At 44.7% G+C, this 24,970-nt stretch overlaps 1 protein-coding gene across 17 annotated transcripts in view; it reads left to right on the forward strand.

The window, feature by feature from the left end:
- EEFSEC (eukaryotic elongation factor, selenocysteine-tRNA specific) overlaps nt 1-24,970 on the forward strand; it is a 284,050-nt gene that overhangs the window by 81,053 nt on the left and 178,027 nt on the right. For all 17 annotated transcript variants that reach the window (XM_063806207.1, XM_063806209.1, XM_003309983.6 and 14 more), the window contains one exon: nt 12,029-12,236. In XM_063806207.1, the coding sequence (XP_063662277.1) occupies nt 12,049-12,236 (188 nt within the window). In that variant the 5' untranslated portion in view covers nt 12,029-12,048. The remainder of the gene's footprint in view (nt 1-12,028; nt 12,237-24,970) is intronic.

Consider the following 24,970-nt stretch of genomic DNA (forward strand, 5'->3'; position numbering starts at 1 on the left):
ATTTCAAGATTCTTTAAGTCTTTCTGATGACCTTAAGGAGATCTCAGGTTGGTGCTGGGAGCTCTTATACTTCTCTTAACATTGTAAGCTCAGTGCCTGTTACTGTAACCATGTCTGGCTAGAACTTAATAACAGTGTTTTACTTTTATTGTACTTCTTTTTTTAAACTTTTCACTTATGGTAAATTATGCTGGTTTTCCAGTGATATGAAGCTTTACTTTTACTTACTTATTTATTTTATTTTATTTTTTTGAGACAGGGTCTCATTCTGTTGCCCAGGTTGGAGTGCAGTGGCGTGATCTTGGCTCACTGCAACCTCTGCCTCCCTGGTTCAAGTGATTCTCCTGCCTCAGCCTCCCATATGTCTGGGACCACAGGTGCACACCACCACACCCAGCTAATTTTTGTATTTTTTTTTTGTAGAGATGGGGTCTCTCCATGTTGCCCAGGCTGGTCTTGAACTCCTGGGCTCAAGCAATCCCCCCACCTCGGTCTCCCAAAGTGCTGGGATTATAGGCCTGAGCCACCGCGCCCAGCCTGAAGCTTTACTTTTAAAAATAAATTGCTCTTGAGTCAGTAACGTATGTATGTACATAGTTCAAAATCTTAAAGGTACAAAAAGGTACACAGTAAAAAGTAAATCTTCCTTTTACCCCCTGCTTACCTAGTTTACTTCCTGGAAGCAAATTGCTATAACCATTTTCTTCTAAAGATTCCAAAGACACTTCATGATTTTTAAGCATGTTCTTTCTCCCACGGATTCTCTAGAAGTGGCAATATACTGTGCACACAGTGAACACACCAGCTCCGCTAGAGCTCTATTCAGTGAATAGTTACCGTGGTGTTTTTAAATAGCTGGGTCATGTTCTGTTTTATGTATATATCATGGTTTAGTTAACTACTTCCCTTCCAACAGGCAGTCAGGCTGGTTCTGACCTTTTGCTCTTCCAGACACATAGCAGTGAGTGTCCACATATGTGCCCCATGTGCACGTGGGTCACTGCTAGTCCCCAGGGGTGTTTGACGGCCATTTGCCAGCATGTGCTGCTCCTACCCCCAACCCCACCCCAGTGACAGGCAGGACTATCTGTCTCCCCTGTGTGGATGGGCAAAGGTTTGTTTGTTTGTTTGTTTGTTTGTTTGTTTGTTTGTTTGTTTTCAGACGGAGTCTCACTTTTTCGCCCAGGCTGGAGTTCAGTGGAGCAATCTCGCCTCACTGCAACCTCCGCCTCCCGGGTTCAAGTGTTTCTCCTGTCTCAGGCTCCCGAGTAGCTGGGATTACGCAGCAACACCAGGCACGCAACACCCCATCCAGCTAATTTTGTATTTTTAGTAGAAATGGGGTTTCACCACATCGGCCAGGCTGGCCTCAAACTCCTGACTTCAAGTAATCTGCCTGCCTTGGCCTCCCAAATTGTTGGGATTATAGGCGTGAGCCACTGTGCCCAGCCAAGAGTGTTACCAAATGTTTGAGGTGACTCGGCCTCCTGTATAAAACTTGGGTTCTGGAGCCACATAGCCTGACTTTGAATTCTAGCTCCCTATCTTTCTAGTTCTGCGACCCGTGACTTAATTTCCTCATCTGTAAATGGTGGGGGGCGGGGGTGGCGGTGACACAGAGTGTCAGCAGGCTCCCAGAATGTCAGGGCTAGGCAGGCCGAACACTCAACACGTTAGCTCTTTGTATTATCATCAGTATTATTTTGTCAGTACAGTAGGTGAAAAACAGAATTTCAGTGTACAGTGGTTTTAATTTGCATTTTTTTGTTACTAGTAAGGTGTGATGTCTTATCATGTTTGAGCTATTTTTATTTCTTTATGCCCCTGCTTATTTCTCTGACTTCATCTCCTTCCTCTTCCTCAAACGCATGTGGAGGCTTTGCACTTGTTCCTCCCTCTGTTGCCTACCAACTCCTTCTCCTCTGAGTCTGTGCCCAGATAGCTCCTTCTCAATGAGGCCTCTCCTGACAGCCTGATTTAAAATTGCAGGCCACCTGCTTCCCAGACAGCTCGGAGCCTACTTCTCCTGCTCTTTCTCCCCAGGATGCTTAGCCTCTCTGACCCTACTGTGAAATTCACTTACTGTGTTTTAATGTTTGCTTTTGCTCTACCCTACTGGACTGTGAGTTCTCGATTGCAAGGGGTAGGGACTGTTGTCTGTCTGGCCTCTCAAGTGTGCCAGCCACCAACTCTACGTCTGGCATGAGGGAGTGTTCAGTAAACGTGCTGCGTGTGAACTAGCTGTTGATACCATTTACATTTTTGATTGGACTGTCGCTCTTTTTAAAAAATCCATTTCTATATTTCCAATTTGAAATATTAAGGAAAACAGTCCTTTGTATGTAGTATGCATTTTAAGCTTCTCTCCCTTGTCACTGGACTTTATCGTATTTTCCTATACAGAGATATTTGGTTATTATATTGTTGAATTTGTCAGTGTTTCCTTTTTATTTTCTTCTATGTTTATTCTGTGGGTTTTGTATCTTACCTAGGTATTTTTTTACTTTTAAGGTTATAAAAAATTTTTTTCTCACCCTTTCTTTCAGTACTTTTTTGGTTTTCTGTTTTTATGTTTGAAACCTTGATCCATTTGGAATTTATTCTGGTGTCATGTGTATGGTAGACATCCAATTTTATTTTTATCTAGATGGCTACCCATTGTCCCTTTATCACAATTATGTGATTGTCCCTGTTTCCAGATGTGGACCTTGGGGTCAGAGAGGGAAAGATCCTTACCCAAGATTGTGCAGCCAGCAAATGGACTTGCATCCTGCCCTGCTCCCCTCTCCCAGCTCTGCGGGTGTTTTGCCATGAGTCTCTAGCATTTCTTGTTTTTTTGGCTTTCTTTCCTTTTGGCGGGGGTCCAACACCTCTATTTGTCTGCTATCTTGTCCAGGGCCATTTATTTTTTGCCTTGATGTCTTACATGGACTTTCTTTGTTGTTCCTCCTGTTCCTCCACTGCTGACATGCTCTCATTGTTCACCCTGGCCTTTCTTCAGGTGGTGATGAATGTCTCCTTTGGCTCCCTCCTGCAGGACTATGCCTCAGGTTGTGCACTTTGTTCTCTTTCCTCTCTATCCTCAGGGCCTTGCCCACCTGCTCTTTGGGATGCCTTAGGGTTCCCAGAGCACTCAGGAATGCATGATTCTGGCCAAGAGGCAGCTGGTAATAGAAAAAGCAGAAATTTTGAAGTCAGACAGCCCTTGGTACTAGCGCTGCCTCTGCTGTTGACTGTTGGGCAATTAGACCTCAGATTTCTCTTTATGGAAATGGGAGGTCTCCTCTTCCAGGGGATAGTGGTGAGGATTAGAACTAATGCAGGAGGCACAAGCTCAAGTGCCTGTTGGGGGCCAGGCTAGTAATACAAATGCTGGGGTGTGAGGCAATAGGGAATTGCAGGAACCAGGGTAAAGTTGGGAATGCATGCCTGTTCTCCAGGAGACAGCTGCTCCTCAGCCACATCAGACAAAGGCCCGGTCTAACCACATGTGCTAATTCATGGAGATTTTTATGTGACATTTCTCAAGTTGTAAATGTTGGCAGTGCATGCATATTCTAACAGGCACTGCACAGGCTAGACAATGCCCATTCCAGATCCTCAGGCATCTTTAAGTTGTCAGTTTGCAACCAGTGATGTGAAGTCCTTGGCTCCAATTCAGCTCTCAATCCACAGTGGCTGTTATTCGGGGTTTTTTGGGGTTTTCTTTGAGCTTGCTCTGTCGCCCAGGCTAGAGTGCAGTGGCATAGTCTCGGCTCACTGCAGCCTCCACCTCCTGGGTTCAAGTAATTCTTGTGTCTCAGCCTCCATGCATACCACCATGCCCGGCTAATTTTTTGTATTTTAGTAGAGACAGGGTTTCATCATGTTAGCCCAAGCTGTTCTCAAACTCCTGAGCTCAGGCAGTCTGCCCACTTCAGCCTCCCAAAGTGTGTAATGGCTGTTATTTGAATTGTGGCTGCTGCTTTTGGGTTTCTTGTCAGTCAGGCAGCACCCTGCAGTGTCCCTGCTGGACGCTGGGTCAACTCTGTTCCCACTAGTTACTTCCGGTTCTTGGAGTTCTTAAACTTCTTCTGGTCCACGTGGTATGGCATATCCTTTACCTGGAGACCAAGAAGCCAGGGTTTGACTCTTAATGCATCATGGGACCAGGACAGCAATGTCTAGTTCTGCCGGGTCAGCTTCTCCTGCTCAGGGGTCTCCCTGCAAGTCTGGTGAGATTTGGCCAGGATGTTTGTGGAGGAGCCTGCCTTTGCAGGGCAGTTCAAACAAAAAGGATGTCCTGCCCAGTGGTGGACACAGTGATCCAGGCTGTTGGCTGGCACTTACCAAGAAACCCCGTGAGGGGCCAGCTCCTGGGTCCACAGGAGTTGGGGGAGGCACTGTTTGTATTCGCTCCATGCTGCCGTTAATACTCTTCCTCTTCCTCCTCTGGAGGGCACAAGGCCTTTGGGTATATGTGAGTCCTAAAGGAAGGAGGAGGCCAGTTCTTGAGCTCTTACTGTGCTGGCATAGTGATACTTGCAGCAGCTTGCATTTAGTGAGTCTGGGGCATGTGGCAGGTGCTGGGTGAGGTGCCCTCCTCCAACTCACGGTGTTGTCTCTGGCATCAGCATCTTCCAAGGAGGAATCCCAGGCTCCAGGAGGTCAAGAGGTGTACTTGCCTGAGGCTGTGCAGCTGGCAGAGCGAGATGCTTACCCTCTGCCCCCGCCTGCCTCAGAACTTGAGGTGGGCTTCCAAGCTGCCGCCCCGTTCCTCCTGCCCACAGGCAGCACCCCTCTCTATGAATTCCTTGATCACATGCCTCAGATCAAAACATGCCCTCCCTCTGGGCTGTCTCCTCTACAGGAACCTGAGTTTCCAACTAGAGTGGTAGACACCACTGTCAGTAGAAAACAGAAATGCAATTATTGTTTCTGTTTTACAGATGTGGAGATGGAGCACAGAGAGGGTGAATAGCTTTATAAAACTCCCCTCCATCTGAAACTGTTCATGAAAATGGTTATCTGGTGATAACAAGGACCAGGGTCCCCGGAGCCTTCTCCTGTGACTGGGGCCTCCTTTGGCCATCTGGTCCCCACTGGAGGGTCTGGGCCTGGCCAGGAGCCTCTAGCCTGTTAGACTCCTAGCACCTCCTGCAGTCGATGGAGTAACCTGGTGGTTGTTAGCAGCATGGGCAGCATGAATGTTTGGCTTCAGTGAGAGGGCTGAGCAGAAAGGCTGAGAGAGAGTGCATGAGTGTGGCATGCTGCCCTGTGCCCAGGTGGGTGCTAGGTCACAGGCACTGTGCAGGGCCTGGTCGTGACCGCCCTCCTTCTCTCCTCCCCTTTCCCCTTCTCCAACTCCATCAGCAGGCTTTGTCCACTTGTGTTTGCCTGGGGTCTGCCTGGACTAGCGGGGACAGCAGGCCTTGTTACAGTTCGACCAAGAGTGGTGGGGCCCAGGTTCAGTGCTCACAGCTGTTAGTACCAGCTCCTGCTTACTGAGGGTGCTTGGGGCTGAGTCTCTCCTAATCTTCTGCAGGAGGCATCTTTGTTTAGGTCCTGATTGTGGATGAGGAAATTGAAGCTCCTGATAAGGTTGTGATTTGAACATATCCAAGCTTGGGGACCTCCAAGCCCTGCTCTTGCCACTTCCTCTTATTTGTGGTCCTTGTTTCCTTGGTCTTTAAAATGACCCTCTTGTTTAAGCCCCTTCCATTTCCAAATCCTCTGAGCCTGTGCTAAGGAGGACAGGCTGGACACTGCTGGTTAGTCCCACACCTTCCTGGTACCAGTAGGAATTTGAGAGGGAAAGTCCAGGCTTACCCTGTTTCAGGAAAACTGCAGAAGGAGGAAAACTAATTCTCCTTAAAACTGATTTTCTCCTTGCTCTCTCTGCAGAATGGGCTGCAATGTGACTGAAGTCTTGCTGCCTTCCCATCCCCTGCCCTTGGCAGAGAGTCAGGGTTGGGACAGCTGCAACCTGTGTTGGATGGAGCCTGATCAATCCTGGGTTCTTGCCCCTAGTTGGGTGGCTTTGGGCAAGTTATTTAACCTGTCTCAGCCTCAGTCTTCTTACCTATATAATGAGGAGATAGGCAATACGTTGAATAAATGAATAAAAACAGCTGCAAATAATAATATAAGGCTCTCGCCCTGGAGTCTGAGAAGCTGTGTTCTGAGGTGGGGACCTCTGAAACCTGCCCGTTTTGTCCTGGAACACCCACAGGGGGCTTGTACAGAGCAATTGTTTTATTCTGGACATAAGATCTTGCTGCTCAGAGTTTCAGGGTACTGTTGTAGAGCAAAATCAGTAGACTGAGTTCAAATCCCTCTGAATCCTTGCTCCTTGACCTGACTTGGTTACTTCACCTCTCTAAGCCTTTGTTCTCTCTCTCTCTCTTTTTTTTTTTTTTTTTTTTTTTTTTGAGACAGGGTCTCACTCTGTCACCCAGGCTGGAGTACAGTGGTGTAATCAGGCCTTGACCTGCAGCCTTGACCTCTCTGGGCTTAGGTGATTATCCTACCTTAGTCTCCCAAGTAGCTGGGATTACAGGCATGCACCACTACGCCTAGCTAATTTTTGTATTTTGTATAGAGACAGGGTTTCACCATGTTGCCCCATGCTGGTCTCAAACTCCTGAGCTCAAGTGATTCACCCACCTCAGCCTCCCAAAGTGCTGGGATTACAAACGTGTGCCACCACGCTGAACCAATTTTTGTATTTTTGTAGAGACGGGGTTTCACTATGTTGCCTAGGCTGGTCTTGAACTCCTGAGCTCAAGTGATCTGCCCACTTTAGCCTCCCAAAGTGCTGGGGTTACAGACCCAGCCTGTTTTCCCATTTGTAATACCCACATTGCAGAGTTGGTGTTGAGATGTAGGTAAGAAGAGATGAAGACATGTAGACCACCACTGTGCATGTCATAATAGCAGATGTAGAAGTGAAAACCGTGGTGACAGCTAATATAATTGAGGATTTCATATGTCTAGGCACTGTTCTAAATTGTTTACATATCTGATCTCATTGAATCTTCAGTGCAATCCAATAACATAGGCAGTATCATCGTCCTTGTATAAGATGAGGAGCCTGAGGCACAGAGAGAGTTAATGTATTTGGCAAATGGTCATAATAATAGTAGGATATTAATTGCCACTGCAGTTTTATATTGTTGATAAAATGTATTTACATTGTTCAATGAATATTTAAAAAGTCACCAGTCAAAAACAAATTTTGGCCAGGCACAGTGGCTCATGCCCGTAATCCTAGTAGCACTTTGGGAGCTGAGGTGGGAGGATCTATTGAGGCCAGGAGTTCGAGACCAGCGTGGGCAACATAGCAAGACTCCACCTCTACAAAAAAATTTTAAAAATAAGCTGGGTATGGTGGCATGCACCTGTAGTCCCAGCTACTTGGGAGGCTAGGGCAGGAGGATCATTTGAGCCCAGGAATTCAAGGCTGCAGTGAGCTATGATTGCACCACTGCACTCCAGCCTGGGCAACAGTAAGACCCTGCCTCTAAAATTCAAAAAATAAATAAATAAATAACAAATAATGGCACACATTTACCTACATAACAAACCTGGTCATCCTGCACATGTACCCCTGAACTTAAAATATAAGTTGGAAATAAAATTTTTTTTTCTTTATTTTAAATGTAAGATTATTTCTCCTTCTTATAATGCCCATAGCTTTGACTTTAAAAAAAAAAAAATCTGATTTTGAGGTTGCTAAAATATGTTCAAAGTATAATGTTAAGTTTCTCCAGCTGAATTTTTTTCTGAACATATTTTATTCCTTCAGTCCCAAAAGGAAAATTACACCTCACAGATAACTTATGCTTTGTTAAATGCTGACCCTTGTAAGTTTTTCATTATTTTTGAAATGATTAAGATATATAATTTACAGAATTGGAAATTGTAATTTTTAAATGTACTGAGAAACTTTAACCCTATTATAATTATTCTGCAAATCTTTTAAGGATACTATAGTCAGTACAACTAGATGAAAAACTCTGATAGATTGGGAAATATAGAGGATCATTTATAAGCCTTGATTTTTTTGTCTTGTGTTTCCCACCCACTCACTCGCTATGTCCCTCTAGTCTCAGAGCGATTTCCTACCCTGGGTTCATGGGAATTGGGAAGGACACTGTTTGATTCATTCTATGAAACTACTAGGGATTTTGAAAAAGGCAAGACGGGCCAGTTGTGTCACTTCCTGTCGTCTGATCAAAAGTTTGATGAAGAAAAGAAAGTAACTGAGAGCTGCTGCCAGGCAGCAGGCAGTTGCCTGGTGATGACCCCGGGTTTCCAGTGCTACTCTGGTTCCCAGTGTGGCCAGTCAAGTCCCTCTGACCTCTGGGCTCCTTAGAAGTCCCTGGTGCTGGCTGCGCTGCACGGGGTCTGCTCAAGAGCCTGGCCTTTTGGAACAAAGACGGCTTGTGGATGCTGGATCAGGCTGCAGATGAAATCCCAACTGGCTCCTGAGTGTTTGGGTCCTATCTGTGCTTAGTTTTCTGGGTCTGTCAATCAGTTTCATTTCCCATCCACAGGATCTCAATAGGCGTGAGAAGCAAGAGGGCCTGATGCGTGGAGCACATGAGTCATTCCCCTACTGGATAGTTGACTGGATAGTTGTGTATACCAATAGGAAATCGACTGTTGAAGAAGAGGAACAGATTCCTGGTGAATAAAGTAGAAGAGGCAGGGATATGGACATTTGCTGCATTAGTCCAGCAACGATGTATTAAGCTGTGCCCAAGCTGGGTCTTGTGCTGTGAATACAGATTGAAAACCCAGGCCTTGGTTATGAACCCTCAGCATGCAGCTGGGTGGGGCATCAAGGATCAGGGGCAAGTGAACCTGGGGCAGGTGTTCTGGGCAAAGCAGGAGCAGGGGCAAAGGCAAGGAAGGGAAAGGGGCGAGAGTCCACCTGGGTCCTACCTTGATCTTTAGATGGGAAGTGGGAGAGTTGATGGGGGGAGGGGGAGAAATTGTGGGCTGGGTCCCCACTGGGCAGGGCGGGCTGTGTGGCGTGGGAGTTAAGAACCTGGGCACCAGGGTTCAGATCTCTTCTCTGCCACCTACCTGCTGTATAACCATGAGCAGTCAACAGACTTCCCTAAAGCCTCGACTTCCTCATCTGTAAATTAGGGGCTAGGTAGTGGCAGGTGTTTAAGTTCTAGAGGGAACTTGGATAGTCAGAATTACTCTGGAGAAGTCCTTAAGGAACCCATGAGGTTGAGTGGCCTTGGTTCTGTGGGCACAGCTTCGCCCACCGGAGAGGGAGGCCTGTGGGGCCAGTGCAGGATCCATTCTGCTGTGAAGGTGGAGACTGGAAAATAGGCTGGGCCCCCAACGTGTTCCTCCCTCCTTGTTCCCTGCTGGGCTTTATCTCATCCTGCCTCAAGACCCAGTCTCACAGCCCTGTGGCCAGTTCCCAGATTTACTGATGGTTAGGACCCGGAAGACAGTTGGGTGTATCTTCTGGGTAGGGAAGGCTTGGGCTCAGCTTGTGTGAGGGAGGCATGAGTGTCATGGGGCCATGGGGAGAGGGCAAAAAGCCCAGGAAAGGGTTTGTGGAGCACACAGCATGGTGCTTGGCACAAGGTGAGTGGGAAGCAACTGGTAGTTAAAAAACAGGGAGCCTCCCAAAGCCACAGTGGGGAGTCTTTTTTTTTTTTTTTTTTTTTCCAGTGGACAGTGGGGCTCTTAGCATGAGAAGGGCATGGTCAGGTCTGTGTTTTATTGTATTATTTATTTATTTATGCACTTAAAATTATAATTTTATTTTAGAACAGATACTACACATCCCTGTTTAAAATGAAAAGGAACCGAAGAATGTACAGAGAATTTCCTTCCTACTCATCTTCGGTCTCCCAGCAGACAACCAAGTCATTAGTTTCTTTTGCATTCCCTCAGAGATATTTTATGTGTGTAGAAGCAAATACTTATGCAGTATGTGACACCCACACACGTGCACACACACACACACACGTATACCTTATCCCCTTTTCAACACAAATCACACTCTGCACATTGTGCCTTGCCCTTCTCACTCACTCCGCCTTGGATATCATTCCATAGTGGTAGATAAAGAGCTTCTTCATTCTTTTAAATGGGTGTATAGTATTCTGTCATGGCATTATAGCATTATATTCTTATTTTCAACCTGTCCCCTGCTGATGGACATTTACCTAGTTTCCAGCATTAGCTGTAACAAACATGCTGCTTGGCTGGGTCAAAGATTATGTGCCTCTGAGAGGTTATACCAGTTAACCCCCGACCCCCGCTCCTGCCCAGCAGTATATGAATCAGTGATATATTTTTAGAAAGTGCCTTTGGGAAGGCTGTTTGGAGGATGGAGTTTGGAGGGCCACATCTGAGCTGCAGCAGCCCATTAGGGACTAGCCAACATGAGCCTGCCATGGGCTATGGGAACTGGAGCTGGAACAGAGAAAGAGTCCAGAGGAGAGTTGGTAATTCAGTAGCTATGAGAGGGAGTCTATCAGATGAGTCGAGCCTGTTTTTAATAGTCTGTTCTGTTCATGGTAGATGATAGAGTCGGTGTCCATCCCCTCTGTGGCTGTAGCAGAGACCTGGGCCCTCCTGCCCCTTGACCTGGCAGAGGAGATGCTGCTGCTGCTGCTGCGTGCACCTGAGCCTAGCCCTGTGGCCCCAGCTGGCAGGATGAGGAGAGGAGGCTGGACAGGGAGAAGCAGAGTGGGAGACAGGAGGGTTGGGGCATGCCTAGGTCTACCTGAAGTCAGAGAGACACACCGTTCTGTGGGAGGCCAGAGGAGTGTCACAGGACAGGGGTGACCAAGAGGCCTCTTGGAACAGTGGGAAGAATTCTTCAGCAGTGGTGTCAGGAGCCCTGATTTCTAGTGTCTTCGATACTAGTTGGCTGTGTGATCTAGAGCATATGACCTAGACCCATGTCTCTGAGTCTCCGTTTCTTCATCTGAAACATAAGTTTACTGGAGATTAAGTAAGCTGACCTAGTGTGCATAGTCAGAGTGCCCGAAAAAAGAAAGGCCCTCCCTCCTCCATGCCTTCCCTCTATCCCCAGCAGTGGGATAGAATCAGCATCATCAGAGTCATTCACAGAGCAGTCTCCTCTGCATTGCCAATGACCATAATCCGATCCCGAGAAATGCTTCATGGGCATTCTTATAAGCTCAAAATGTAATTATTCTTCATTTTAATAGGGAAAATGTTTGTATATTCCTGCAGTATGAAGTTACACGCTTCTTGTTGAAATGACTCCAAATCCCGTTAAAAAGGAAACAGTCACTTCACTGGCTAACATTATGTTCCTGACATGATTTATAGCAGTTTCCCTTCATTCACTTTCTGTAACTTGTCTGTCTACCTGCTGTTGTTCAGCTCAGGTGTGCCGTACAGTAGGATGATGCTCACAAGCGTGCACGCACACACACACACACACACGCACACACGCACACAAATGTTCAGTACTTAGCGATTGTGACACAGAACCTTAGATGCTCCTAACACCCCAGAAGGAATAGGACTGAGCCGTAGCACTGTGAGGAAAAGATGCTGTCCACTCCCTAATCCTCCCCCTTCTGCCCCGTCTACTTTCTCAGTCTTCTCTCATTTCTTAGCAAGGGCAAGTATCTAGCCATTTGCCAAGCCTAGTACGAAACTTTTTTTTTTCCCCCTGCTGAGACATTTCTTCCTCTGTCAAATGGAATGAAAGTGATAGGATTGGTGCAATAGAAAGGCACGGGTTTTGGAGTTAGACGAGCCTATACCTAAACCCAGCCCTGTTGCGTGTTAGCAGTGCGATCCTGGGCAAGCTCTCTGTGTTTTGTGGACCTCAGTTTCCTCATCTGCCATGGCAGTTCTGAAGCTTCAGGTCCAAGTGCCTAGCACAGGGCCTGTAGCCAGGAGCTGTGTAGTCACCATTTATTCCACTTTGCTCACTTTTACTGCAGTGCTTTGACCTGGGGCATTGGGCAACTTTCTGTGGGGCTCACCACCCCTTTTCCCTTTCTAACCTTCTCTTCTCTTATTCCAGGGGCCCAGATCATTGATCTGATGATGCTGGTCATTGATGTGACCAAGGGGATGCAGACCCAGTCAGCGGAATGCCTTGTGATCGGCCAGATTGCCTGCCAGAAGCTGGTCGTGGTGCTGAACAAAATAGACCTCTTACCTGAAGGAAAGAGACAGGCAGCAATTGATAAAATGACCAAGAAAATGCAGAAGACCCTAGAGAACACCAAGTAGGTCTGCTAATGAGAGCAATGTTCACTGCATAAGAAGGCTTCTGGGGCCTCCCATGTTCATTTCACAAACATGAATTGGACAGGCAGGTGTCAGCCTCCCGTCCTAGTAAGTGGGATCTCAACCTGGCATTTGCTCACATAAGGGCTGCATTAAATGAGGTAAAGGCTAACGTGTTTTTAAAAGAGGCCAAAAACCACAGGAGCATAAAGAAACTAGAATTTGATGAGGCACAAGCCCTTCTGTGTCTCAGCTCACAGGAAGGAGAAGGAACACAGGGACTCTGTGCCCAGTGTGCAAGGCCTGGACTGGCAAGGGTTCAGATCCTTTCTACTTAGCTTGTCTTGATAAAAACTTAGTCCCGCCTACATATATTGGCCATACTTTGGTGCAAGAGAGGCTAGGACTGTGTTCTCTTGCTATCTGCTTCTCTACAACTCGATTATCAAAAGGGGAAGATGAATTTTGGTAGATGACTGGTTGTTTCTGTTACAGAAGCTTGTAAGATTGGGTGGACAGACAGACAGATGGTTGTTGCTGCTGGAAGCCAGACTAGGAAACACCAAATCACAAAGGACCTTTTTAGCATCTTCTGCCAAGGAGTTTACAGTTTTATCTTGTGGAAAGTAGGAAGTTATTAAGGAATTTTATGCAAGGGGTGGCTAGATGAGGTTTTTCATTAGGAGATCACTGGCTGCAGGTGGAAGGCTGGCATGGTGAGGAGGACCCAGGAGGCAGCAGAGAGGAGAAGGAGGAGAAGGAGAAGGAGCAGCAGAGGCTACTGAACTGTAGTGGTTTTACCAGGGAGAGAAGGTGTTGCTCTGAGTTGAGGCAGAGCATGGAGGGAGGAGGTGGCTTGGGGAGATATCTAGCGGGAGAATCCACAGCCCTGGTGAAGCAGTTCGCCTGGATCACAGTAAATGTGGAAGAAAGCTGGCAGTGCTACCGAGAAGGGCAGGGGTGTGGGAGGCACAGGGGGACTGTGAGACAGAAAGCCACCTGGTTGCTCAGGCGGCCACAGGAATGACTAATTCTGATGTGGTCAAGAAAATGAGAAAATGTCCTTGTTGAGCACAGTGTTGACAGACCTCATTGTTTTATCAATTTCTCTCTTCCTCTCTAGGCCAGTCCCTTTTGATCAATACTAAATAGCGGTCACTGGGAGACAGGGATGCTTCCTCTTTGCTATGCAGCCTGAGACAATATCCTGCCACTTCCACCTCTCCTTCTTCTGCCCATGGAGGGCAAGCAAGTAGAGAGCGTTTTTGTTTCCCTGTCATAAAGATTGATATGCCTTCCCATTTATGATGTTTTTTTCAGATCCAACACCTGCAGCTCTCCCTCAGAATTCTCAAGTTGGTTAAATTAAAGCTCCAGCCCTGTGAATGGGCCAAATATGTCATAAAAGATTTTCTAGCGCTGCCTTTTGTTAGCAAAATTCATCAATCCGATAAAATCGACACATTTAGATAAGTGTTGCATAAGAATTCAGACTTTGTTATTCCCAGCGGAAGTGGATATGAGACTGTAAAAAGGAAGATAAAAAATTATATCTTCTTTTTAGTGAGTTATTTGATCTCCCTGTCGTTTTATTTACTTGTTAGAAAAGGAAGAACAGGTCTTTTGGACTCCCGCATAAAAACCCAGTACAACCTCAGTACTCAGATACAACCTCAGTATCATTTACTATAGAAATGGGACCTTCAGGGAAGGGCTTAGGGTACGTTTAAGGGTTAATTAATAGTAATAGTTTTGATTAATTAAATTTAAGGAAAATTCTCATTTGCTTGTGAAAATTACTATTTCTATTTTAGTGTATTGGTTGAAGATCAAATTATGGACTTTATCACACATCCAGAGGAAATTGTCCATCTGAGGGTCCTTGGAAGCGCCTCCTGCCCTCATCCAGCACCAGCAGGCTGGTAGGGAAAGGAGAGGACTGTCACCCTGAGGGGTTGTAATCAGTGGGCATGTGACCTACTGAACATTAGCTTTTACCTCCATGAAGCAAAGAACTTCTTTAAATTATTTTAAGTGACTATTTCATTTTCTTATGTTCCCTTGTTAAGTAAACCCTTCATAAATGCCAGTCCAGATGCAAAGAAACTTTCTGTCTATAAAGGGAAAATGTGGACTGGTGAACCATGTACCTATCAAAACCGAAAAAGTGTTCAAAACATTAAATGTATTTTTTTCTGTCCAAAGAGTAACTGAAAGAAAACTTGGAAAATAGAGAAAAGTAGTTAAAAGAAAGAAGAGCCCGCCCAAAGATTTCTTTTCTCAAATGGCAGCTGCTGGCACTTTTGGGTTTTTTCATTTCTTTTTTCTTTTTAACTATGTGTAGTATTGCCCCCACTTTTTCTTCCACATTTTTTTTATTGTGGTAAAATACATATAACATAATGTTTATCATTTTAGCCACATGTAAGTGTATAATTCAGAGCTATCAAGTACATTCACAGTGCTGTGTACCTGTCCCCACTATATATACCCCAAACTTTTTCATGACCCCCAACATAAACTCTGTAGCCATTAAGCAATAACTCCCCTTTCTCCCTTCCTCCCACCCTGGCAACCTCTATTCTGCTTCTCATCTCTATGAATTTGCCTGTTCTAGGTACCTTTTATCAGTGGAATAATATACTATTTGGCCTTTTGTGTCTGGATTATTTCACTTAGCATAATGTTTTTAAGGTCCATCCTTATTGTAACATGTGTCAGAATTTCACTCCTTTTTGTGGTTGCATAGTGTTTTATTATGTCTATATACCACATTTTATTTATCCATTCTTCTGTTGGTAGACACTTGGGTTGCTTCCTGGCTACTGTGAATAATGCTGCTATGAACATGGATGTATAGCTATTTATTCAATTTTCTGCTTTCAATTCCTCTCAGTACATCCTAGGAGGTATGAAGTGGTATATCATCATAGTTTTCATTTGCATTTCCCTAGTTACTAATGATATTGAGCATCTTTTCATGGTTTAATGGCCATTTGTGTATCTTTTTTTGAGAAATAGCTATTCAAATCCTTTGTACATTTTTAGGTTGGGTTGTTTTCTGTTGTTGTTGTTGAATTGTAATAGTTATTTATGTATTCTGGACATTAATCCCTTGTCAGAGATATGATTTGCAAATATCTTCTCCTGTTGTGTAGATTGTCTTTTTACTTCGTTGATAGTGTCCTTTGATACACAAAACTTCCTAATTTGGATGAAGTCTAGTTTATCATTTTTTTTAATTGCCTGTGCTTTTGGAGTCATATCCATGAAACTGTTGCCGAATCCTGTGTCATGAAGATTTTTATCCAGTGTTTTTTTCTAAGAATTTTGTAGCTTTAGCTCTTAAGTTTAGGTCTTTGATCATTTTGAGTTAATTTTTGTATATGATGTAAGTTAAGGGTTCACCTTCATTATTTTGCATGTGGATATCCAGTTTTCCAAGCACTTTTGTTGAAAAGATTGTCTTTTCCCCTTTTAACTTTGTAAAAAATCGATTGACCATATATGTGTGGGTTTATTTCTAGGCTTTCTGTTCTATTCCATTGGTCTATATGTCTGTCCTTAGGCTAGTGCCACACTGCTTTGATGTCTGTAGTTTTGTATTAAGTTTCAAAGTCAGAAAGTATGACTCTTCTATCTTTGTTCTTTTTCAAGATTGTTTTGGCTATCTGGTGCTCCTTGCAGTTCCACATGAATTTGAGAATCTGCTTTTCCATTTCTGTGGAAAGGTTGTTGGAATTTTGATAGGTATTGCATTGAATCTGTAGATCTCTTTGGGTAGTATTGGCATCTTAACAGCATTAAATCTTCTAATCCATGAACCATAGGATATGTTTTTGTTTAAGTCATCTTTAGTTTTTTTTTTTTTTTTTTTTAGCAATGTTTTGTAGTTTTTAGCGTACAAAGCTTTTGTCTCTTCGATTTATTCCTAAGTATTGGATTCTTTTAGAGGCCATTGTAAAGGAATTATTTTCTTAATTTATTTTGGATTGTTCATTGCTGGTGGATAGAAACACACCTGATTTTTGAACTTGTACCCTGCAACTTTGCTGAGTCCTCCCCCCATCTTTTCTTTACATATAGTCATAGTCATGAGGCATGTACATTTTTATTTCTGCTTTTATTACTTAACATTTTACATATCATTTGCTCATGTAACCACCGCTCTGTTGACCTACTAGACTGGCTTAAGTTTCTGTTCTTAAAAATAAAGCCTTAAGGTGAACATCTCTGTACATCATTAAATTGTATTTTCACCTTTTTCCTCATGATAGATTTGCAGGTATGAGATTATTAGATCAAGGGGTCTGAACATTTCTAAACTTTTTGCTGTGCATTGCCATATTATTTTCCGGAAGTGTTCTACCATTTTACACAGGTGTCAGCAGATTACTTTGGTTTATAATTTTAAACTATACTTGAAACTTAGTAGAAAATAGTGTTTTAGTAGAAATGGTAACTTAGTAGAAATGGTATTTTGTTCTTGTTTTAATTTGTGATTCTTTATTTCCTGAAGTGTTTTGAACAGTTGTGCTTTTGTATGTGTGAGTTATGCCCATGTAAAAAATTTTGTCTGTTTGCCTCTTGCAATTTTAATTTTTTTTTTAATTTTTGGGAGTGTTTAATATTAGTAAAGATATTGCTGTTAACCCTTCTATCATATTTGCTACAAATAAGTGTTTGGCATTTGTTGTCTTTCCATTTTAGTTGCTTTTTTTGACATGCAGAAGTTTCTAATTTTTATGTAGTCAAACTCTTTGTTCTTCTTTGTGATTTCTTTATCTCTGAAAGCATTTAAAATTACTCTTGCATAAGCATTTATCAATGTTAACAGAAATCAAAACAGAAGATAAAAATGTACCCACAATCTTCTCAATGCATCAAATTAAAGTGTTTTTCCCCCAGGATCCCTGTCAGTCTTTCCTGCGTGTACATAATTTGAGGTAGTTGTTATCACAGCATTGACACTGTTCTGTGTTCTAGGCTTTTCTGTTTATTTTTCCACTAAATGTTATCATCTGACAGCATCCTTGATACATCATTCCCCCAGACTCCCTTTGTGTTTCTTCCTGCTTTTTAAACACTTTCTATTTCCTTCTGTCTGTTTTAGCCAGAGCCCTCTGTCTGGAGCCCACCAGGGACTCCATTGATCCTGCCTCCCTCCCTGTGAATGGGTTGAATGCCAATCTCAAGGAATTTCTCTGCTACTGAGTGGACTTTGACTAGGTGTATTTTCCATACTAGCTTTGTGGCTGACTAACTGTGTGTGCTTGGGCGACTCACTCCATCTCTCTGAGCTGCTGTTTCTTCCTTTGTAAAAGGGGAGCTGAAAAGTTCAGTCTCATAGCGTTTAATATGAGGGAGCATTTCACGTGGAGCCTGGCACACCATGGATATGTAGGAATAATAGCTGTAACATGTGGAGAACCTGCTGTGTACTTGGCACTGTACTAGGGGTTTCGCATACATAGTTCGTGGAATCAGTCGGATCCTTACAGTTTCCTAAGAGGTAGGTTTTGTGTCTGGCTTGACTATTGAGAAAAGTGAGGCTTAATAAATGTTGGCTGTTTTGAATCTACTATCCCAAAGGTAAAATTTATTTATACTCTATTTGTTTATATATCTTTATATGGATTATAAATTCATATATATATGTATATACACACACATACACATATATATTTATCTGAAACTTTTTTTGTGTGCTAACGAACGTCAGCTTGCATACACAATCAGCACGTCTAGGCCCAGCAAGCACCGCAACATACTGTAGCTGCCAGGGAAGTCTGGAGGAGACAGTGGGATGGCAGGGACAGCAGTCCTTGAATGAGCTCTTGGTCAGCTCCTGCCCGCACTACAGAGCTATGCAGCTGCCGTCTCTGGCTGGAGCCCCTTGTACTCCTAGACCCCAGACACCAATCCAGTGGCTGCTAAACTCTACTCCCCAGGGCTCCATGGAGCTGGGTCTCCCTTGTACAGCCAGAAGCCAGGGTGCCCTAATGTGTAGCATGTTCAGCGTGTTGGGAAGGCTAGCTTCTCTTGAGTCTGGGAAAGGGCCAGACACCTGGCCCAACACACTGTTATGTTCTATTACTATATATTGCCCAAAAGGGTTTGGATAAAGATAGTTGAATTTCCAAAAGCTTTATAGGTAATCTCTGGAATTCCCCATGCACGTTCCTACAACTCTGTGTCCCTCTGAGCCTCAGGCTCAGGGCGTGGAAGCAGAGCCAGTGTACATGGCTGGGTCTTGGCTCCGTCAGCTCTGCGGATGGAGCCTTCGTGCTAAGAATAGATTTTTCTCCTACCCATCTCTTTCTCCTATGGGAGAGGCCTGGACTCTGGACTCCTGCAGACCAGCCACTTACTCCCTGGCTCCCTGGGCGAGTCATAGCTTCTCTGAATATGGTACCTGAACCCCTGCCCATGGACTATTGAGATGGTATGGACACCACCAAGCTTGGTGCCTGGTACAGAGCAGGTCGCAGAGAAGTCTGAGTTCTTTTCCTGCCTTTCCCATTTTCTCTCCTGTGTTTCTTTTCTTCTTTTCTGTCTCTCTTCCTCAGTGTTATTTTTTCCTTTTCCTCTTTCCTTCCCTCTCCTCACTGTTCCTTCCTTTGTGAATTATTTTTCCCTCCCTCGTTCCCTCTCCAAGCTCTCTTTTGTCCTTCTGGGTATTGCCTTTCTCAAGGCAAAGACCTAAGCCCCGCTACTTCTGTGGGGGCAGTGTGTCATGTCTGAGCTACTCTAGAACTGATTGACAGGTGGGTCTGTGGCCCTCTTTGGAATCTCCTTACTGAACTGAAATCATCGTGTCACACTGACCTTTGGAGCAATGAGTGGCCCCTGAGATTGTTTAAGTTGCTCTTTAGGGAACTTCAGCTTCCTCAGAGTTACTTCTCTTGTCTTTAAAAAAGAAAAAAATCTGATTTTCTTCAAGGGTTTGCTCCCAACCAGGCCAGGGCAGTGGGATGAGGTTTTAAAGGCCAGTTGAATTAAGCTCCTCCCAACTGAGGAGCTTCCTGTGCAGTTGGACAGGAGAGCCTGAGTACCTGGACGATGGCGAAGGTGAGCTAGGGAATTTGCTTTGTGTCGGAGTTAAAGGCCAGAGCTGAAGTGGCTCCTCAGAGTAGCAAGGGGATTCTGAGGAAGGCAAGTTTGCTTCTGGCTGGGGAGTCAGGAATGAGGACTAACTCTAGAAGGGCATGTGATGACTAAGCAGGGGTGAGGTTCAAAATATGGAGCACAGGCCAGGAACTGGCCACTGGGAAGGGGTGCCGTCATCTGTGGCTGTTGTGCTGGTACAGACGGCTGGTGGTTGCAGCAGTTCCCAGGGCTCCTCATGAGTTCCAAACGGCACTTTTACACATGTTAACCGATTCAGTCTGGGAGACAACCCTGTGATCTAGGTCATGCCATCTCATGTTGGACAGGGAAATGGGGGCTGAGTGAGGTGAAATCGCATAAACCAGCTGTGGAATGGAAATTAGTCCTAGGTTTCTAGCTGGAATCCTGCCTCAGGCTGCCATTGCCTGGGTGAGGTTTGCCTAGGAGAGGAGGGGAAGGAGGTGAGGGCAACAGTGTGAGCTTGGGTTTTAAAAATGCAGATACCCAGGGCTTTTGCTGAGATGAATCAGTGTGGGGAGACTGGAGCGGACCCCAGAGGGCCTTGTGTACCACCCTGGGCCAGGACTTCATCCCAGGACAGTCACAGAGTCCTGAGAGTGGGGAGGGGAGAGGGCCAGCACCTCAGAGTGGTGCTGCTAGAAGGTTCTCACAGCTGTGGTCTGTGCATGCACTTTGGAGAGCAGTTGGGAGGCCTGGGGTGAGAAGAGCCTGACCCAGAGTGGAACCCATTAAGAATGAAAATCAGGATGGATTGGAGCAAGATCCTAAGAGGAGAACCAATTGGATGCAGTGACTGATGAGAGACATCAGTGACCATGCAGTCAGAGAGGACTAATTCAGAGGCCAGGGCAATGCCATCCCATATCAGAGGCCAGGAATTAGAGGCCAGGAGGCAGCCTGATGGCAGATGGCAGGGTAGAACTAGAGTGCTGGGAATGGGGCTTGGCTGGGGATGCGGTTTGGGAGCGGCCCACAAGGGGGCTGTGGCCCTCATGGTCAGCATGCAGGGGAAGAGTTGGCCTCTCTGGCCACTCTTTGGGGAGGCCTGCAGTGGGCACATGAGTGATGAAGAAGGGCCTCTCGGGGACGTGAAGGATGGTCAAGGGCCATGGAAATAAAGGTATGGGGTTGTCAGGGAGGAGGGAAGGATGCCACTGCTGGACAGTCACCTGGTCAGATGCCACAGAGGAAAGCGATTGCAAGGGAAGAGCACTGAGTTGACCACTGGGAGCTGCTCTTGACCTTCAGGAACTTCTTTCTCTGCCATGCTTCCCCGAACCCTGGCCCCCGTTCCTCTTAGTGTCACATGGAATTGGCACCCTGGTCTGGTGCCCCAGCCCCTCACCCCCATTGCTCTTGGGAGCCCTTTGTGTATTTGTTGTGCATGTTCCGTGGAGACTGGCGCAGAGGAAGTACTTAGTAAATGTCCTGCACTTAAAAGGGAAGGAGACAGAAGTGACCTTGTAAGAAAATCAGCCATAAGCTCTGATGGGTAAACAGAAGTGGGATTTGTTTTGAAATATGAGAAGAAGGAGAAATTGGATGTTGATTGAAAGTGGCAGGGTGGGGGTGTCAAGCAAGAGGGCTTTTGTCCCAAGAGGAGAGAAATCTGGGGCTGTAGGAGTCTCTGGATGTGAGTCCAGGGAAGAGCTTGGAGGGGCTGGGGAGCGGGGCCGGGGCTGGGGTGTCAGCATGGGTTCCTGGAAGGCCCCCATAGACCTGGCAGCAAGCTTGGGCTCTTCCCTTCAGGTGCCTCTTCTTGGGCTGGATCCTTCGCCTGGCTTCTGTTTGGGGCTATAGTGGGGGAATGTGAGGGGATGGCCTAGGGTCTGAGGAAGATGAAGGCAGTATTATTCAGAGTGAGGGACGTGCACCACATGTCACACGAGATCCATCTGGGACTGTGCTTGGATGTGGCAAAATTGCAATGAAAGTTAATCCTTCTTCAGTTATCTTTAAATCTCTTTTATTAAGTCAGAAAAATGTCTCAAATTGGTACTGTTGTGTCTTAAAGATTTCCCTAACTTTTTAACCAGGCTCAGTGCCTTCAGCAGGTAATAGTATCTAGCTAGAATTTAATAGCTCTATTTTGTTTTCTTTGTGTTTATTTTTGTAGCTACAGTAGTAGAAGATTTCTTGTCCCCTGAGATTGGACTGTGGTTGGTTAATCAAAAAAGTCCCTTGAAGCAGAGAATCATAAAAAATGACACATTCATGCCTTAAACATAATATTTTAACTTAAAACATATACATGCATATTTATTTAATAAAATCAACAATAAAAGCTGTTACAGAAGAAATACAACATTCGCAGCATCATGCCTCCCTTTCCTCATCAGCACCAAGACACTGGCAGCCGGGCCAGGCTGGTCTGGGGCTTCTTGGCTGCATGTGGATTTGAGTTCTGAATTTGGGCCTGACTCCACTTCTTCAGGCTGTGCTTTTGAAGAATGTTTGGTTTTTGTGTCATTTATCATTTCAGTTTTCCATGCATGATCACTTATAATCTATATGTTATCTTTAATTCATTTGGTCTGAATACAGTTAAGTAAGCTATATTCTGTATGTTCTTCTTGGTCAGTATGTATGTATGTATTTTTGAGACAGAGTCTCACTTTGTTGCCCAGTCTGGATCTCACTATAACCTTGAACTCCTGGGCTCAAGCAATCCTTCTGCTTCAGCCTCTTAAGAAGCTGGGACTACAGGCATGTGCTACCACATCTGGCTAATTTTTAACACTTGTTTTATAGATGGGTTCTCTCTGTGTTGCCCAGGCTGGTATAGAACTCCTGGCCTCAAGTGATCCTCCTGCCTCTGCCTCCCAAAGTGCTGGTATTACAGGTGTGAGCCACCATGCCTGGCCCAGAATTTATGTTTTTGAAAGCTCTAGAGTTTGCTGATTTGGCAATAAGGAAAAGTTGTAGTGTGCAGGCTCCAGTTGCATTACTGTGGGCAGCAACTGTGATCATTCTGGCTTTTTCTATCCAAGTGTGGCATACTTTTCTTTGCATATGATTGTTTCTCTTGGTCACATCTTCTAAGTTTTTGCGGTTTTCTCAGTGTTGTGGAGGTGCTCTCTAGTAAGATTTCCCAGAGAAAGCCTCAGTGACTGACTTTAATTCTGTTGTGAGTGTTTGAACAGCAGTTTCTTTCTCTTTGCTCAGATGCTCTCCAGAGGGGCTCCACGGCTTTGTTCCACCTGCCACTTGCTGGGATATGTTCTGCCCAGCTCGTCTTTTCTTCCAGGATGAGCCCACTAACTAGAGCTCCAAGTCACCTTTCATCTATAAACCACTCCCGAATGCAGTGCACTGCCCACAATTTCAGTGAAGCAAGTCTGAGTACAGGATTTTTCTGTTTTCACACAACCTCCCTGCAGGTCTTTTATGGTTTTCTTATCCACACCTAGTTTAACACCAGATTTTAAGGAGATTTGTCTTTATCACACCTTTCCAGAGCATTCAATTTAGTTTTCATAGGAATAGCTATTTTCACACTGTTGTTTCATAATACTAAATTAAATTATGTTGTTACAGCGAAGCTTATAACGGGCATTACCAACTTTACAGCATAACCAGGTTCAGCATAAAGGTCAGGAGGCAAAAGTGCAGGAAGTACTCACCTCTTGAGCGTGGCCTGTGCGCGTCAAGCTGTCCCCCCCAGCATGGAGGTTTGGCATGCTAGGAGCCAGGAGCAGGTTTTGCAGAGGGAGTGCAGAGCGTTGCCTCATGGATGTCCTTAAAGTGACCAGTGGTGGGAGGGCTTCTACTCTACCTTTTATTTGTGGAATGTGGTGGTTTTCCATTTAGATAGTGGCATGAAATTGTGTTTTAAAATAAATATATTTAAGTAAGAACATTAATTCTTTCAAGGAAAATAAATGAGCAAAGAATAGCTTAGGTGGCACACAAATTTGACAAAGCTTGTGAAGAGGATGTGGGACAATTGGTCTATGTGCAGGTCAACCCTGAGAGAGGAGGAGGAAGGGAGGGAGCAGAGCGACCTTGATGTTTTGTCATCCCCTCTTTGTGCCCAGGCTGGCACTGGGCTCAATCTTCTGGTTTTGTGTTTTGAAAGACCATTGATGCCATCTTCCAGGTCAGTGTCCCTGGGGAGCGGATGCTGGAGGTCATTCTGGGGATCCCAGCACCGTGGGAAGGACAGGGCTCTGGAATAGGGCTTTTGGGACCAGAGTGCTGAGCTCTGGATTCCTTCTTGCTTCTGCTATTTGCTTCACCTGCGACCCTTTAGCAATCATTTGACCTCTCTGTGCCTCAGTTTCCTCATCTCTAAAATGATAATATAATACCTGACATCATTGCTGTGAGGATTAAATGGAGTCATGTGAAAGCATCTAGCCAGGTGCTGTGTGCATGGTGGGTGCTTCACCAATATTTGGAGAATGAATGTATGACTCTGAATATGGGAATGATGACAGAAGTTCTTCCTACCTTAGAGGGTTGTTAAGAATTCAATAAATTTATGTCTGCAATTTGAAAGTGATAGCAAACTGTCATAATATTGGGTACTATAATTATAGCTATCATATCGTTTTTTCGTTGGTTTGAGAACTAAAATTACATATATTTAATGTATGTAATTAAGGGCAAGGGTTTTATTAATCTGGCTACAGGACTTAAATATATGTTCCCTGATCCTTGAAGATCAGCTGCTTTCCAAATTCTCATATGGATTTGAGAAGGGACACATGCCCCTGCCTCCAACCTAGGCTGATGGAGAATTGTTCTCATGATAGTCTCAGGTTTAAAGTAAACTCAGAGTTGGCTTTAAATCACAGCCCCACCACTCATTAGCCTGTGGCCTGGAACAAGCTACCAAAGCTGGCCAAACTTTTAGGACCCTCTTCTATGAAATAGGGGGAGGAAGAATAATACCCACCTTTCAGGATTGTGATGAGAAGATGGGGATTGGAAAGCTTCTAGCACAATTGCTTGTACCATTGGTGCTCGGTAAAAGGTCCTGTCTCTTTCTGCCACTCCCACTGTGTTGCATGCTAGACTATATACAGAGAAGCACTTAGAGCAAGCCTCAGTGTCAGGAAGGTAAGGGTGGCTCTTCCTGGAGGAAACAAACTCCAGAACTAGAAGTGCTACAGAAATGTCTCCTGAAAATACATTGGGTATACAAACCGTTGGAAGTGGTTCAATATTGTATGGCTTACTTATTAAGGCAATGCAATACAAATTAAAATGAAGTATATATTAAAAATAATTTTTAAAAGACTATTTTGTTATGTGTGCAGTGAAATAGGCATCTTAGATGTCCATTGTGGTAGTGGAAAAGGTAGCATACCTTTCAATCTATTTTCTCTGTAATTGAGATAGAATTCACATACTATGAAATTCATACTTTCAATGTGGAAAGAATTGTACAGCCATCACCACTATCTAATTCCAGAACATTTTCATTACCCCAACAGGAAATTGTATTCATTAAGCCCTTTGCTCCTCATTCTCTGTGCCCCACCAGCCTGGGAACTACTAATCTACTTTCTGTTTTATGGACTTACCTATTCTGGTATTTCATATAAATGGAATTGCACAATATGCGACCTTTTGTGTCTGACTTCTTTCACTTAGC

The sequence above is a fragment of the Pan troglodytes genome, chromosome 2 (genome assembly GCF_028858775.2).
Source record: "Pan troglodytes isolate AG18354 chromosome 2, NHGRI_mPanTro3-v2.0_pri, whole genome shotgun sequence".
Classification (NCBI taxonomy): Eukaryota; Metazoa; Chordata; class Mammalia; order Primates; family Hominidae; genus Pan; species Pan troglodytes.